The following is a 14,569-nucleotide window of genomic DNA, read 5'->3' on the forward strand; positions in this document are numbered from 1 at the left end:
TAATTTCTATTATTATTTTTTTTCCTTCCAGATGAAGCATCTCATCAGTTCTAAGCTTTGGCCTTCCTAGTAATTCTACACTGCCCTGTACTGTTTAATCATAATAAAAATGTAACCTTGACTGTAATCCCTGTTTCTCCATGCAGAGAGAAAAGCTACCAAATTATTTATTACTTACTGCTATTGTGTGTAGTAATAAAATGGCATTTATTGCTTGGATGATATTTTTGTGGGCATTTCTAGCTGCTGCTGATAGTCTTGTCCAAGGCACTAACTCTCAAAAAGCTCATCAGGTAAAAAAGATCAGTCCTAAATGACCAGCATTTTTATTTTGTTCAAGTGCTCTTGTGAATGTTACTGAAAACTGCTAACATACCTTTAAAATGTGTGTGTTGCCTCAGTGCTAAATACAAATGAGAATACTGAGATAATTGGACAGATCAGCTAAAAATACCTGCATGCAGGTAATTGTTCTTAAATATTGATAGTTACTGAGTAAATTTATACTAAAATTGAATCCAAATGAGAGGGACAATTTAGAGATGAAACAATCTGCTCTGTAATATTCCTTTAATACTTTTTTGTTGTTGTTTGCCTGAGTTGAATGTTGATTTATGATTAGGCAGGACACTGCATTTTATTAATGGATGTGAAAGATGTCATTATTTTAGTGAGTACCTGTCTGGTTCTTGGGTTTAAGGAGTTTTTGTTGGGTTTTGGTTATTTTTTGTTAATTTGTTGTTGTAGTTGTGTTTTCTCTTTTAGGAGGTGGTAATGGCCAGAGGTAATTACTTTACAAATGAAGATACCATACAAAGTAGGGTTGTGCTGGTCTTTCCAAGTCTTAGATTGCAGTGAGCAATTCTTTATACCCTCTTTCACACTGTCTATCTAAACTACATCTGAGGGCTCCAAATATAATAATGAAATTTTTAGAACTATGACAAAACATCCCTGCAATAACAATTTTGCAGTAATCTTCTGCCCTATAGCAGTCAATGCACAAAGGGATTCCTTCCTGAAGAGCTTGTTTCTTCTAAGAAACAAGAACAAACCACCATTTGCAGCTGTGCAGAAAATGAAAACTCACTTCAGTTCTTCCTTTCCTACTGCTTTGTACATGCTGGGAAATACAATATACCTACTCTCATCTTAAAAGAGCAATTCTGTAAGTGAACCAACCTTGCCTCCTTGCAAAATACTTCTCAAGTATGAAGGTGTTTCCATAGTGACAAGGGTCTGGCCCTACTCAGATAAATTAAGGTGGCTGTTAAACCACACGGAATGCTTGCAAGGAGCAATAATAAAAACTAGCAAAGCTGTTCATAATTGATGGTATTCTTGAGCTACAACAGATTTTTTTTTAAATTTTTTTTTTACACACTAGAAATTCTGGCTTAGAATAGAACACTATTAAGCTGTCAGAAACAACCTTTATTGAACAGAGCAACACGCAAAAGAAAACTTTTCCAATTCACATATGTCTATTCGGTTATTGCAGGCAATTCATGCATCTCCCTTACCCAAGCCTATGAGGTTTCAGCTTGGAACTAGTTAAGCAAAAGTGACCATACGTTTCCTACCAGAAATCTGTTCCAGAATCTGTCACTGTTAATTAGGTTTTTATAACGTCAAACCACAGCCGTTGTGGGCATTACATAGCAGCGTGCACTTCATGTTATTTTTAGTTTAAAATAGTTGTTTCAGGGAGAAATCAAGGGTAAACATCTGTCAGAGCACAGCAGTGGATCAACAGCACTAAGGAATGCTACAGCAATTGAGTGAAATGGTAGACTGGAATTGGAAAGCAACATTTCATATAGTAGCAGGCCATATAGGCAATCACTAAGTGGGAGGAATTTGCATTATTAATCATAATTAAGTAGAAAGGCCTAAATTCACTAGATATTAAGGATTTAGCTTAAAAAAATGATTGAACAGCTGCAGAGTTTGCAAGTTGCAATACGCTTTTGGGAAAAGTCCTAATTTGCAAAAAGAACCAAGCCTTTAATAACTGTTGGCAAGCGTAGCAACTTTTCCATGCCATCCAGGTCTGACATAATGGTACGCTACAGCGATTATACCTTTAGGAGTGAAAGCAAACATGGGTATTGAATTCCTTTCAGCATTTATCTTTTTCATTAACTTCCTCCTAAACATACTCTCTACTCTCTTTTCTAAGAAAACCAAAAAGCAGCATGAAAAAGAAAAGCAAAAAATTGAACTAACAATCTTGTTATGTAAATTTCTAACCAAAAATGCAAAAAGGGCGTGCCTTTAAACCAAAACCATCAGAAATCTTTAAACCTTTAAACCATCAGAAACAGTAACCCAAGGAAAAGCTCACTGAGCTCTATGACAGGAAGCAAACAATATGGTCTAAGGACATAACCGAAGCAGGGCTGGCTTTTATTCAACAGAGCCTTTCATGAAAAGTTGCAATGAATCAAAAAAGACAATGTCTATAGCTGTGCAATAGCAAGTTGTACTAAATCTTCCAAATGTATTAGTTCAGGCTTGGATCACTCTTCAAGAGTATATCGCACTATAATCAAAACCAAACCAGAATTTACACTACTGTCTACAACAGCTTTTCAGGACCACATAACAAATAATGTGGATCCTTTTAGATTGACTTTTAGATCCTGCCTTTTGTGCTCTCTTTTCCCTTCCCCCTTTTATAAACTAAGTACAAGAGTGCTGGCCCTATTAAGTCATGGAAAAAAACACGAGATCAAGAAGCACTGAATTTCTATGGTGAGAGCAACAATGTAGGTAGTTTAGTCTGTCAGGACTTTGAAAGTAGTGAAATTATTTGTTCTAGGTGTCTATGTGCATTAATTCCCAATCTCAGACCACGAAGGAGTGCTCATCTCTCTCTGATTAGAGAACTTAGCCTTTATACAGTCTCCTATGCAGGCTCTGTAATTACACTTGGTAAAGCAGCCAAAACCAAGTTGTACCATGCAGGAAAGAGTATCAACTGAGATGAAGTAATAAATACAAACAGAAAAATGTTTTTAATAAGTTTTACAAAAATTCAACTTACTTGGTGAGCCCTGCAAATTTGCCATTTCAGTTTCACGTAAGCATCATTAGAAGCAAGGCAAGCAACATTTGAAGTTCTAGCACGGCCTGTGTCCTGTTTCCAGCAGCATGGCTTCAAGCAGTAGTTTGCTGCTGTTGTCTATATAAGGCTGATATAACCATGACGATAAATAGACCATCATCAGATCCTGGTCAGCAGAATGAGCAATTTCTTCTACAATTGTTTTCTTGAGTTGTAGTTCCTTCTTGTACATTTCAGAGAGCTTCAGAGAAACCTCATCTGAAATGGATTGAAAAACCAAGCACAGTGACTATAACAAATCAGCAGTTCCCTAAATGTTGAACTACACCTGTACTATGTTGATCATTAAAAGAACTCTACCTTTACAAAAACTGTTCCCCATATTTATACATCTTGGTTTCTATGATGTTTGTATTCTTAAATATAAAATGCTAAACATTTTCCTCAGTTTTCAGTTTTTGGCTATACTTTTAAACACCTGTGATTTTGCTATGAATTGCATTTTAATTCTAGAGTAAGCAGTGGTATTGGTTCTCAGGACCCACTGTAAAACTAGCAGTTACTACATCTTTTCCTTTAAATAACTGAAATTTGATCGTAAAATTTTGCAGTGCTATCTTGCAATACAAGCTTCAAATTTTAGAGTCACTGAGTGGTTCTATGATTTTATGTCCTCACTTGCTGTCAGGCCCTTTACCAACACATGATCACCAATAAGTGATACCAGTAGTGAAGAATAATGGTAAAACAAAACAACAGACAAAACCTGAAGTGCACAATGTAAAAACTAGTATTTTTACTAGTTATGTTAGCAATATCGGTAGGGGGTTTTAAATACTTTTATATAATTATCTCTTTAATTGTTTGACTTTCTAAAAAATAACCTCACAAAATAATTTTCAAGAGTGACTGATCTTTGTTTCCAGCTTAGCCTGAGCTACCACTACTTTCAAGAGGATTTAGTCATTCCCAGAGTAGAGAGCATCACTAAATGATTCAGTCACAATGAGTGTTTTGACAGCAGTTGTCTTTGTCATTCTTATCCTTTTAAGCTGACAGAAACTAATATGTAAGATTTCTGATAGTTTGTGGTAATGAAGTAAGAAGCAGGGCTTCACAAAGGCATAACTGTCATGACTTCACAGAGAAGCCAGCTGGTTTGCATGCAGTTAGGCTCCTCTTGAATTTTTTAGAACTGCAGCAATAGCAGTTGGGAGGCAGTACCTTTTAGTGAATGTAAAAAGGACTGATATTAACAGTAACTGAACATTTCCATACTTGTCTTGACTGACGCTGTGATCAGAGCTCTCTCTCTTTGACTGCCTGAGAATTAACTGAGGTGTATCTTGTTCTCTGCATTCAAGGATTCCATTTCAGTGTCAAGTAACAAGTCATTCTGTAGCCTACAGCTTAACACTACCAAGCTGCAAATATGTCCCCCTCTACAAAGGATGTGGCTGTTGCAGCTTGGACATTGTAAACTGCTGACAAGCTTAGTTTTATGCTGTAGTTGTTGCATGTCAGACAATGCTTGGCAATTCATACAAGCAGTCATCAGCAGTAATCCTAAGCCAAGTGGTGCACTCATGTGTTTATTGATTAGTCAATTATAAAGGAGACTGATTCACACTCCCTCTCTCCAAGGGAAGACATCCAGATAAAAGGGTTTATTTTTCAATTCTAAATTAGATGACATCAACAACACAATGCATTTATCTAAGATGATCAATATTTTACTTACAGAAGTACGGTGTGGGCCACGTGTGAAATAGGGGTGCTGTGCAATTCCCAGCTCTGTGGTGGAATGTTTCCAAGTCACAGATTGCTTTAGTAGTCGAAGAGAGCTTTTCCATTTTCAGCTGTATTTTTGTCTGAAAATGATGAATGTGTAATGCTAATGAACATCTCAGGAACATTAGGCTACTATAAACTTGAACATCTCTTTAAATACTCTTTCTGATGAATTGACTTAGTCTTAACATTTCTAATTCTTTTTTTAACTCCAGATGGGAATCAAAGCTGGAATTTATATACAAATTTAATATGAGATAACCTAAAATTTCAAACACTCCAGATATGAATTAGTGATTCTGACTTTGCATAATTCTTTTGCTTTACCCCCATGCAGAAATATGTTAAAGCTCCCTCTCATTTTTTTATATCTCTTTGGATTTTTCCTATAAATTAGAACTGTGAAAAAACATCAGACTGTCTATGAACAAGTTTGGCACAAGCCCTATAAACACATGCTTTTTTACATTACCATGTCAATGTGACTTAAATCTGATTTCAGAAGATCAGCTGTAGGTGTGAAAAGCAGTTCAAGCTATGACTAGCAATATATCTAGGCTGATTGAACAGCTTGCTGTGAAAAACAGGTCATCCTGTTCACCTCTTTCATGTCCACCTTTGTCCATTACCTACGGGGACTGATATTTATAACAAAATTGAACTCACATTCACTATCTTTCAGTCAAGAAGCTAAGATACAGATATTTCTGTAAATCTGTAAGCTTACCAGCTTACCAGGGTCAAAAGAAATGAAAAATAAAGTGTCTGTACTAGCTATGCTTAATATCCAATATAGCACAGGCTGCTTAGACTCCTGTTACTCAAGAGTAATAAAAAGCTGCATCACCCTTGCTCATCTGAATACAAACTATCTCAAGGGGAAAAAAAAAAAAGGAAAACCCCAAATTACTGTTGCTTTTTCCCACGGATCAAAATCTTAGGAAAATCTAGCTGCATTCCTGCTTATTCTAAATACTGTTCTGGTATCCTGTCTGTACAAAAAGCATATCTATTGTCTTTTTAATGGGTATCCACAATGGCTAAAGGCTATAAAAGCCATTTTTACTAAAAATTTTACATTTTGGTATGGGGCAAAGAAATTCCTTTAATTTCCTGTCAAAATGAAAGGTGACATTAATTCCTGACAATTTATCCACAAAGAAGGTGGGTTGCATAGTAATTATCTTACTCTACTCCGTAAAGAAAGAGTTCTGCACAGAAAATGCAGGTAGGCAGACTAAAAATGTAATTGCATTGTCTGATCAAAGATAGCTGCACTGGATATCACGGTAGACAAAACACCACTGTGTGCTTTAAGTTGTTTGCTTTCTTCTAAACAGAGGGAATATTCAGGATGAGAAAGAACACACCAGGTGCAGTTTTAGAATGGACTTTTGTATGACTTGCTTTCAGATCTCATTATAAATCACATTATAAGGGAGGAGTAGAATTATAAGCAGAAGGCAGATGTAAAAATAACTTTATCAAGCAAATAAATGGAGTGCACTGGATTTATAATCATTCAGGTCTGAAGCCAAAGAATTATGAATAAAAATCCCAAAGTTTCTGTTACAACAATATTTGAGGTCATTTTCTTATGTCATAATTGAAAACACTTGGAACTGATTCATACTAAGACTGAAAAATGAATATTACCATATGCTTTAAGGTCTCTAGTAGTTCTGCACAGCATTTGTCCAATTCTTCATTGTATTTTGGAGATGGCTCTTCAGATTCTGTAGCACTGTTATCACATGCTATCTCCAGTTTGTTATCTTGAAATCTAAAATAGAAACATAAGGCAGGGTGAGCAACTGCATACAGGTGTACTCATCCTGTGCAGACTTAAAATCCATGTGGTCTGATCACACAAAATCTCTCACAGGCTGTTCAGGAGAATTCCAACATAAAATAGTAAATGACACAGCTAGCCATGTGAGCAATTGAGGCTGGTATCATAATCTTCAGAGGAACATATAATTATTCTACTTTACAGCATGTGCTCAAAAAAACAGTTGCAAATGTTAAGACAACACCTCTCCCCACTGTACCTTGCCCCTGTGTTGGAAGTTATCCATCCTCTCATAATAGACAAGGAGGAATGTTTGTGAAGGCTTCAGCTAGCCCAGCTGGCAAGCTGGTACCTCACCACAAAGTCACTTTCACTGACAGTTTAAGTTAAGACATTTAATGCGAACCATGAGCAGCTAGTTTGCAGGTATGTATCTCTTGTTTTGCTGACCTTCCCCCATAGAAGCTGTAAACTTTGACAGAGATGGAGTTGCTAGAAAGAGAAAGCAACATCTGACACCATTTCAGCAGAATACTCTTGAGCTTGTCTGTCAGAACCCTGTCAAACAAACCCTGTTCAACTGTCAGGACTCTTCAGAAGCTTCTTCTCAGAACCCTGCTTATAGATTTGTCATCACTGCACAAAGACATAGCTTTACTAAAGTTACTTTTTTTTGTTTTGTTTTGTTTTTATTTTTAAATCATCACTGTTATAGCTTTTTTTTTGTCTATGTAAATCACTGGTTCTTCCTTAAAATCTGGTGAACTCTTGCTTTAGTGATATTTGGTAATATTGGCATGAGCGTAAACATACAAGAGAGCTCTCTTGCATCTCTCTTGCAAATTTCTGTGTGGCCATCAATTTGTAGGATTAGACTCTAACTTTGTACATTACGTAAATATTTTATATAGTCCTTATGCTTGACTATGTATAATAAACATTTTCTATTTCTTGCAAATACCACTACATTGCGAGATTATTTTAATCTTTATGAAGCATTTACATCTTATTTGAATATAAACAGTTTACGTAACCAAAAAGTGCAACGGCTGAGTTTGATCTAAGAGCTGGCTAATCCACTCTGACTTGTTCTTTCCCCAGTCTACAAAAAATCTTTCTTCTGAAGAAAACAGATTAGTTTCTCAATGAAGGCAATCCTTATGCTGTCTTTACTAGTGTATGGTATTAGCATACTTACTGCTCACTAATCTTCATGTTGACTATTTTGTTTGCAGTAGTAAATCCATTATCATTCAGTCTCTCCCATTTCATCATTAAATTATGCCAGTCTGCTGCATTATCTTTAATTTTTCTTGCACTGACAGATAAAACAGGTCTTCTTGGGGTACCGTCAGCAGGACTCTTTGCTACATGAGAAAAAAAAAAAAGATTCAAGCCATTTAAAACATACAGAAACAAATCAGTGTGCTGCCCTGCAGGTGCATGTATAAATGTTTTCCTTGCTTTATTGCTAAATATAAAGTAAAATGGAATTTATATATATTGAACTATAGCTAACATAACTTCAGTCATGAAATCTAATTCCTTACCTACCAGTTTTGTTACAAGATAACCATACTATTTAAAAAATGTAACTGTGTTCTGAGATGTGATGTTGTAACATGTACAGTAATGGTTTTGTAGTACTGATCGCTGTAGTGGTCATCTGTCAACATATTATAAGCTCATTTTCTTAAGTCAAGTATTAACTCAAGGTATGACAAAAAAAGTCACAGTAATGACGACTACATGCATGCAAGGTTCCTGCCATGAACACCTGACTTAATTCAGTATGCCTATACATGATCTCAAAGTGTAAGGGAGAAATTTTGGTCCCACTGAAGACAGTGGGTGCTTTATCACGGACCACAAAGCCCAGATTTTGAGACGTACACACCAGTACTTGATGCAGTTGTGCCTACATTTGAGATGCACCACACAACTTCTCTGTTCACAGGCATCAACCCCCCTGTCCCACCAAGGAAGGGGGCTGCACGCCCAGCTCTTGCAGTTCATTAACTGCTCCTACTGTATTCGCAGGGCCATTTGAAGGCTGCCGCACATATTAAGTGTCCACACACGACAAGACACTGCTGTCACTCGCTTCTCCCAGTGACACCAGAGAGGCCCTTTCCTCAACCCCACATCCCTCAGTGAAAACAACACGCCAGCAAGCCGGGAAGGAAGAGACAGACATTTTATTCGCGTATAGCAGGAAGCACCAGACCCCTGCCCCGTTCCCCCCACCACCCCTGCGCTCCCCCCCGCTCCCCTCCGGTGCCCTGCAGCCGCCCGGGGGCTGAGGCGAGCAGCCCCCACACGGGGCCGGGGCCATGGCGGCGGCACTCACCGGCCATGGCGGCGCCCCGCGGAAGTGCGCTCACGTCCGGCCCCGCCCAGCCCCGGCCCCGCCGAGCGCCGCAGGCAGCCGGGGGCCGCCGCCGGTGCCTCGGGGCCTGGGCAGCGCCGCGCTCCCTCCCCGCTCCCCGCCCGGAGCAGCCATGGCCGCCCCCGGCTCCTGACGAGGTGAGCGGGGCCGGGAGGGCGGCGGGGGGCGCCCGCGGGAAGGCGGAGGGGGGGTGCGGGCCTCGGGGGGGAGGGGGGCACGGCGGGGGAAGCTGGCTCGCTGTGCGGGGAGGTTTGGGGAAGGAAGGTTTGGGGAGGGGAGGTTTGGGGAATTAAGATTTTTTTGGGGGGTACCGGCTGTCCCGGCTCGCTAGAGTAAAGCCCGTTGCCCCGTGCCCCTTCGCCGCCTGCGTGTGCGGGGCCCCCGCGCCCTCCTTTCGGTCTCTGCCACCCAGTGCTGATTTTTTTTTTTTTCTTCTCTCTTTTCTTTCCAAAGAAACTCTCCCGAGCCAAACTGCGGCGTTTCGCGGGTGGTGTGGAGCTGTGTGTGCTGCCAGCCCGCTAGCTGGTCGTCTGCCTGCCGGCGGGACGGTGGGGAGCCAAGTTCTGCCCCCAGCCAGGTGATGGTTTCGTTCTGCCCCCAGCCAGGTGATGGTTTTGTGCTCCCCTCGGCTTGGCTGTGGCTTTTTTTTGCGAAAAGCTTTGGAGATTTGGCATTCAGGTGGCCTGGTCCTCAGGCTGAAAACGTGAGGAGTGTCTGAAAATAACACTTGTAGCTGATGGGATCTAGCTGTGATATCAGACTGCTGTGTTTAGCAGCAGTCATATATATGAATTTGTCCATGGTCTGAAGACCTTAAATTTAAGTTTGTGTTTTTGTGGTTTTTATTTTTTTTTGGTCAAAGAATAAAAAATAACAGAGCAGATGTCCCTTCTCTACAGACAGGATGCTTGGGCTCAGAGAAATGCGGTGACAGCTTTAGCCTCGTGTACTGAATGTCTGGCATATCCTGCGACTGAATCTTTAACCACTAAGTATCTGTTTAACCATGGGATTATCTCTGACATTAGCTGTCTGTGTAAGGCAACACTGAACCTTATTCCCACTTCTGGGACCAGAGAAAAGGAAAAGTGATTCTGTTTTTCAAAATACTGCATTTAATGCAGTGTTTAAATGCTTGTGGTCTCTGTGAGTTGAGAAGGAAGGGCTCTGTTTCTTCTGGAGATAGTTTTTTCCATGTGTAGCATACGGTATTTTTCTCTACTGTATATCTGCTGCAGGCTAGCTGCTTAGCACAATCTGATTTGTTCTAAATGGCTCTTACGTACTTCAGATAACTGCTGCTGACCCGGTGAACGTGTGGGTCCATTCCAACATCTGGCTGTGAAAATAGTTTTGCCTTTGAGTAATAAAACGAGAAAAACAGATAAAATATAATCTAATGCTATCAACAAATAGAAAGAAGCTGTATGTGATGTATAACAGTAATTGGAAGGATGTTGGAGGTTTTAGGCTCAATCAGAGGAGAATCATTGCATTTGCACAGTGTTTGAATGTATAGGGCTACATTGCAATTCTCTACTCCTTTATACATTTGTTTGGTGCAGATAAAATTACTTAATTAGCAGTATTTTTAGTAAAGTGATGATTTGAGCTTTCAGTTATGTTTTCATACAAGCAGTGCAAGTGTTTTGTTAGTCTGTAAACTACTCAAGATGAAACTAATTTGTATGATTACAAGAAATTACAGTTCATTAATACAGTTTTTGATTGTGTGGGGTGAATGGGTTATAGAGAACAAAAATAAATTTTGCTTTTTATAACTTTCTTCTCAGAGGGTTACAGAATGGCTTGGGTTGGAAGGGACCTTAAGGATCACCCAGTTCCAACCCCCTGCCGTGGGCAGGGACGCCTCCCACCAGACCAGGTTGCCCACAGCCCCATCCAGCCTGGCCTGGAACACCTCCAGGGATGGGGCATCCACAGCTTCTCTGGGCAGCCTGTGCCAGGGCCTCACCATCCTCATGGCAAAGAATTTCGTCCTAACATCTAATCTAAATCTCCCCTCTTTTAGTTCAAAACTGTTTCCCCTTGTCCTATCACTATCTGCCCATGTAAAAAGTTGCTCTCCATCTTTTTTATAAGTCCCCTTTAAGTACTGAAAAGCTGCAATGAGGTCTTCCCAGAGCCTTCTCTTCTCCAGGCTGAACAGTCCCTGCGCTCTTTGGATGGCATCGCTTCCTTCTGGTGTATCGACTGCACCACTCAGCTTGGGGTCATCTGCAAACTTACTGAGGGTGCACTTGATCCCACCATTGATGTCATTGAAAAAGATGGAAATAATATGTAGAAATTTTATGAGGAGTGAGACCCCTACCCTGTCTGCATTTTTAAAATTCAATTTAGTATGTGACAAAAAATAATTCCTTCCCATGTTTTCTGTGGGGGAGGAGAATATCATCAAACTCTCCCCCATTTTTTTCTTTTTCAATTAAGCACAAACTTGCAAAAAATATGTCGTTGCCGATAGGGTTGTTGTAGAAGAAAGAAGAGTACCCTTTTTCTGGATAATAGAAGTTTCTGTAATTCCGTAGTTTGTAATGAATTACTTTGGATGAACAGTTGTAATGGAGCTGTGAGGATAATGGAAGGATAATGAGAGGGAATGAATTTTGAGGACTGCGAGGCCCTTTGACAGCTGGGGAATGTGCAATGGTTTCAGCTACGAGAGCATTTTAGGATGATGACAGATGTGAATTGTGGGAGTGACAAAGGGGAATTGAAAAGCGAAATATGTGAAATTCATGAGGCAGTAGCTAGGGAGTGGAAGAAGTTTAGTTAGGAAGAGGAAGATTTGTACGTGTGAGACTTGGGACAAAGACTGGATTTTAGTGTTTAAAAAAAAAGAAAAGATGACCAGCAGGCAGTAAAATTGCTAAACTGGCAAAGGAGCATGTTTAGAGCAACAAACAAGACTCTAGCAGTGGGTTCTCTATTTGACTATGTAGATAGAAGGTAGTAAACGCTAAAGGAAAGAACAGTAGTCCTAAAATAGGAAAGAGGTGTGTGAAAATGTAAAAGAACGGTGGTGCACTTAGGTTACTTGTTACTTTAGCAAACAACTCTGTAAAAACCTTTTCATTCAGAAATAGTTTGGACACGTGAATCAGCTAATCCCTGTGATATTTTATGAAATAAGCGTCCTGTAAACACTGGTGGAGAGTGGAATTATTTTCTAGTTTCTTAATCACCATTAAGAACATCTGATACCTGCTGTTAGCTTGTTCAATGCCTGTTTCTGTAACAGTGCAAATACGGGTCCAGGGACCAATCTTTATTCCTGCTGTCTTGTCTGATGTGGGCTAGAAAGGGTAATGTCCCACAAGTAATCCCTTTGGATTTAATGAAATTGTATGGTGACAGCAAGCGTTGTGGGGCCCAAAGCCAGCCTGCTGAATCCTCTTGCACAATAATTGGCACAGTTTGAAAATTGAGACATCGGAGTCTTTCCTGGTAATGGAGATACTAAACTAGTGCAGCTGTATTATTTTTAATTTAGTTGAGATACGCTGTAAGCAATGTGTGAAGCTGCAAACAAATACCATTTTTATCCTAGAGAAATACAAGCGTAATAGGACATAGCACACAGATTGCAGTAGGAATATTTTTCAGAATAATTTTCAGCATTTAGAGGTGTTTCCAACTTAAAGTGGCATATTTCTGTTTCTGGTTTATCTAAGGTAGTTATAACTGTTGAAGCTAAAGAAAATCTTCAATGTTTACCTCCTTAAACAAGCATAGAAAGCTTTCTTTCAAGAAATCCAAGTTCTTGTCTTGGAAAATTGCATCTATTTTGTGGGGATTCTAAACCGTTCCGTTAATCGGGTTTGCTCACAGCAAAATAAAATTAAGAAGTGGAGATTTCCTTTCTTTCCCATTTTCTGAAATCATCCACGAAGAGAACAGGTACTGCTACAAAATGGACTTGTCAAGGCTGTCACCCTGTGATAAGAAAATCTGCTGGTTTTAGTTTTCTAAACTATTTAAAGTCAGCTTTTTCTGAAGATGCCCATATTGTATTACTATGATGACATCCGACTATGTTTGTTCATGAAGAGTGTGTATAGAATTTTTGTTTATTGCATTCTTAGAAAGATACCAAAATTTTCCCATATATATGCATGCAGTGACACTCGTCAGCATGAAGTTATTCACTTACCCATAAAGGGAAACACAGGCATATGGTAGTTTTTTTTTTATGTTTCTTTTACTGCTCACCCCTTATCTTTTTAAATTCCATTGCTATGTGGATGCCTTCATGTACTGGCCAGACTGGGAGTTCTTTCATGTTTGTGTTGCCCTTTCCTTCCCACGCTATTTTTATTTGTTGGTCGTTATTTGATTATATAGTAGATACAGACCTAACTGAATTATTTCTCGGTCATGTTTTTCTTGAGGCTGGGGGGCAAAGAGGTTATGGAGTCGAGCATAAATACCAGCTTGACACTTAGATCTTATCGTGCTTCCATACACAGTGAGCATCCCACGCTCTCAGCACTGGGAAGATTGAGGCTAGAGTCTTCAGATGGGTGAGGAAACAGACTGTGCGGATTGTTCAGTGTCAGGCAGAGCCCATACGGTTTTTCACTGCCCAAATATGTTCAAATACATAATTTCTTCTCAACTTCAATGAGGTCGTAGATGCAAGAAAAAAGGCTTATCCCAAATTCAGTGGTTATCATATATCCTTAGACAAGGACTGAACTGAAAAAACAAGTTTATTCTAAACAACAAGGCTCTTCTTAAACTCTACCAGGGGATGTAAGTTGTTCTGACTTGCTTTTTTTTCTTTATACAAAACAAAAGCAGACAATTTCTGCATTCCTACTTGCTAAACAATGACTTTGTTAACCATTCTTCCTTTCTCCAAAGACATTAATGTGCTATCTTTTGGTTTTGTCTTTCAGATTTCCATATGTTGTGAAGTACATGCATTTATTTCTGCCTTAAAATTACTGATGCCAATGCTTGCTATGGCATCTGTGACTTCACCGGTTATATTTAAGGAGTTTTGTCCCTTATATTATCTACTCAATGCCATTCCAACAAAGGTCCAAAAAGGCTTTCGCTCTATTGTGGTATACCTCACAGCGCTTGATACCAATGGAGACTACATTGCAGTGGGGAGCAGCATTGGGATGCTTTATCTCTACTGCAGACATTTAAACCAGATGAAAAAATATAATTTTGAGGTAAATGTGAACTTGTAACTTTGTCTCTTCTAATAAGGCTTTTGTCTGTGCTGAGTTGCTCAGAATTGGGTGACTTTGCAACCGTTTTTTGTCTCTTGATAACTTTGCAAGCTTTCTGTATGTTTTGTTCCAACAGGGGAAATGTGAATCTATTACTTTTGTAAAGCTCTTGAGTTGTTTTGATGATCTAGTTGCTGTTGGTACAGCCTCCGGTCGGGTTGCAGTTTTTCAGCTTGTGTCGTCATTGCCTGGGAGAAACAAACAGGTAAAGCTTTGTATTTGTCTACACTTCTGTGAGATTTAGTATGGTGAATCCT

General features: G+C 39.4%; 2 protein-coding genes across 7 annotated transcripts in view; one reads left to right on the forward strand and one right to left on the reverse strand.

Moving 5' to 3' along the window:
• Positions 1-1,413: 1,413 nt before the first annotated feature.
• Positions 1,414-9,136, reverse strand: CINP (cyclin dependent kinase 2 interacting protein). Its single transcript, XM_066998367.1, has 5 exons — positions 9,004-9,136; positions 7,852-8,020; positions 6,518-6,644; positions 4,812-4,941; positions 1,414-3,328 (listed from the first exon to the last, which is right to left on the reverse strand). Exons 1-5 carry the CDS (start codon positions 9,008-9,010, stop codon positions 3,126-3,128), a joined length of 636 nt encoding a protein of 211 aa, XP_066854468.1. The 5' UTR covers positions 9,011-9,136; the 3' UTR covers positions 1,414-3,125.
• The window catches only part of TECPR2 (tectonin beta-propeller repeat containing 2), a 44,810-nt gene continuing 39,291 nt past the window's right edge, over positions 9,051-14,569 (forward strand). For 4 of the 6 annotated variants that reach the window (XR_010832009.1, XR_010832010.1, XM_066998348.1 and 1 more), the window contains exons 1-3: positions 9,061-9,179; positions 13,968-14,252; positions 14,389-14,517. Coding sequence is in view for 4 of the 6 variants with exons in the window: in XM_066998348.1 (XP_066854449.1) it covers positions 14,019-14,252; positions 14,389-14,517 (363 nt within the window). In the remaining 2 variants the exon portion in view is untranslated. Of the gene's footprint in view, positions 9,180-9,495; positions 9,648-13,967; positions 14,253-14,388; positions 14,518-14,569 lie in introns of those variants that run through there. The other 2 variants (XM_066998350.1, XM_013198241.3) reach the window with 2 other exon arrangements.

This window comes from Anser cygnoides, chromosome 5 (genome assembly GCF_040182565.1).
Source record: "Anser cygnoides isolate HZ-2024a breed goose chromosome 5, Taihu_goose_T2T_genome, whole genome shotgun sequence".
Lineage (NCBI taxonomy): Eukaryota > Metazoa > Chordata > Aves > Anseriformes > Anatidae > Anser > Anser cygnoides.

Excerpts from the sequence above, each read along its gene's own strand:
- CINP (XM_066998367.1), bottom strand. Across the intron at positions 6,645-7,851 it reads AACATGAAGATTAGTGAGCA|ATTTCAAGATAACAAACTGG; the intron begins GTAAGTATGCTA and ends TTTCTATTTTAG. Across the intron at positions 4,942-6,517 it reads TAGAGACCTTAAAGCATATG|ACAAAAATACAGCTGAAAAT; the intron begins GTAATATTCATT and ends CATCATTTTCAG.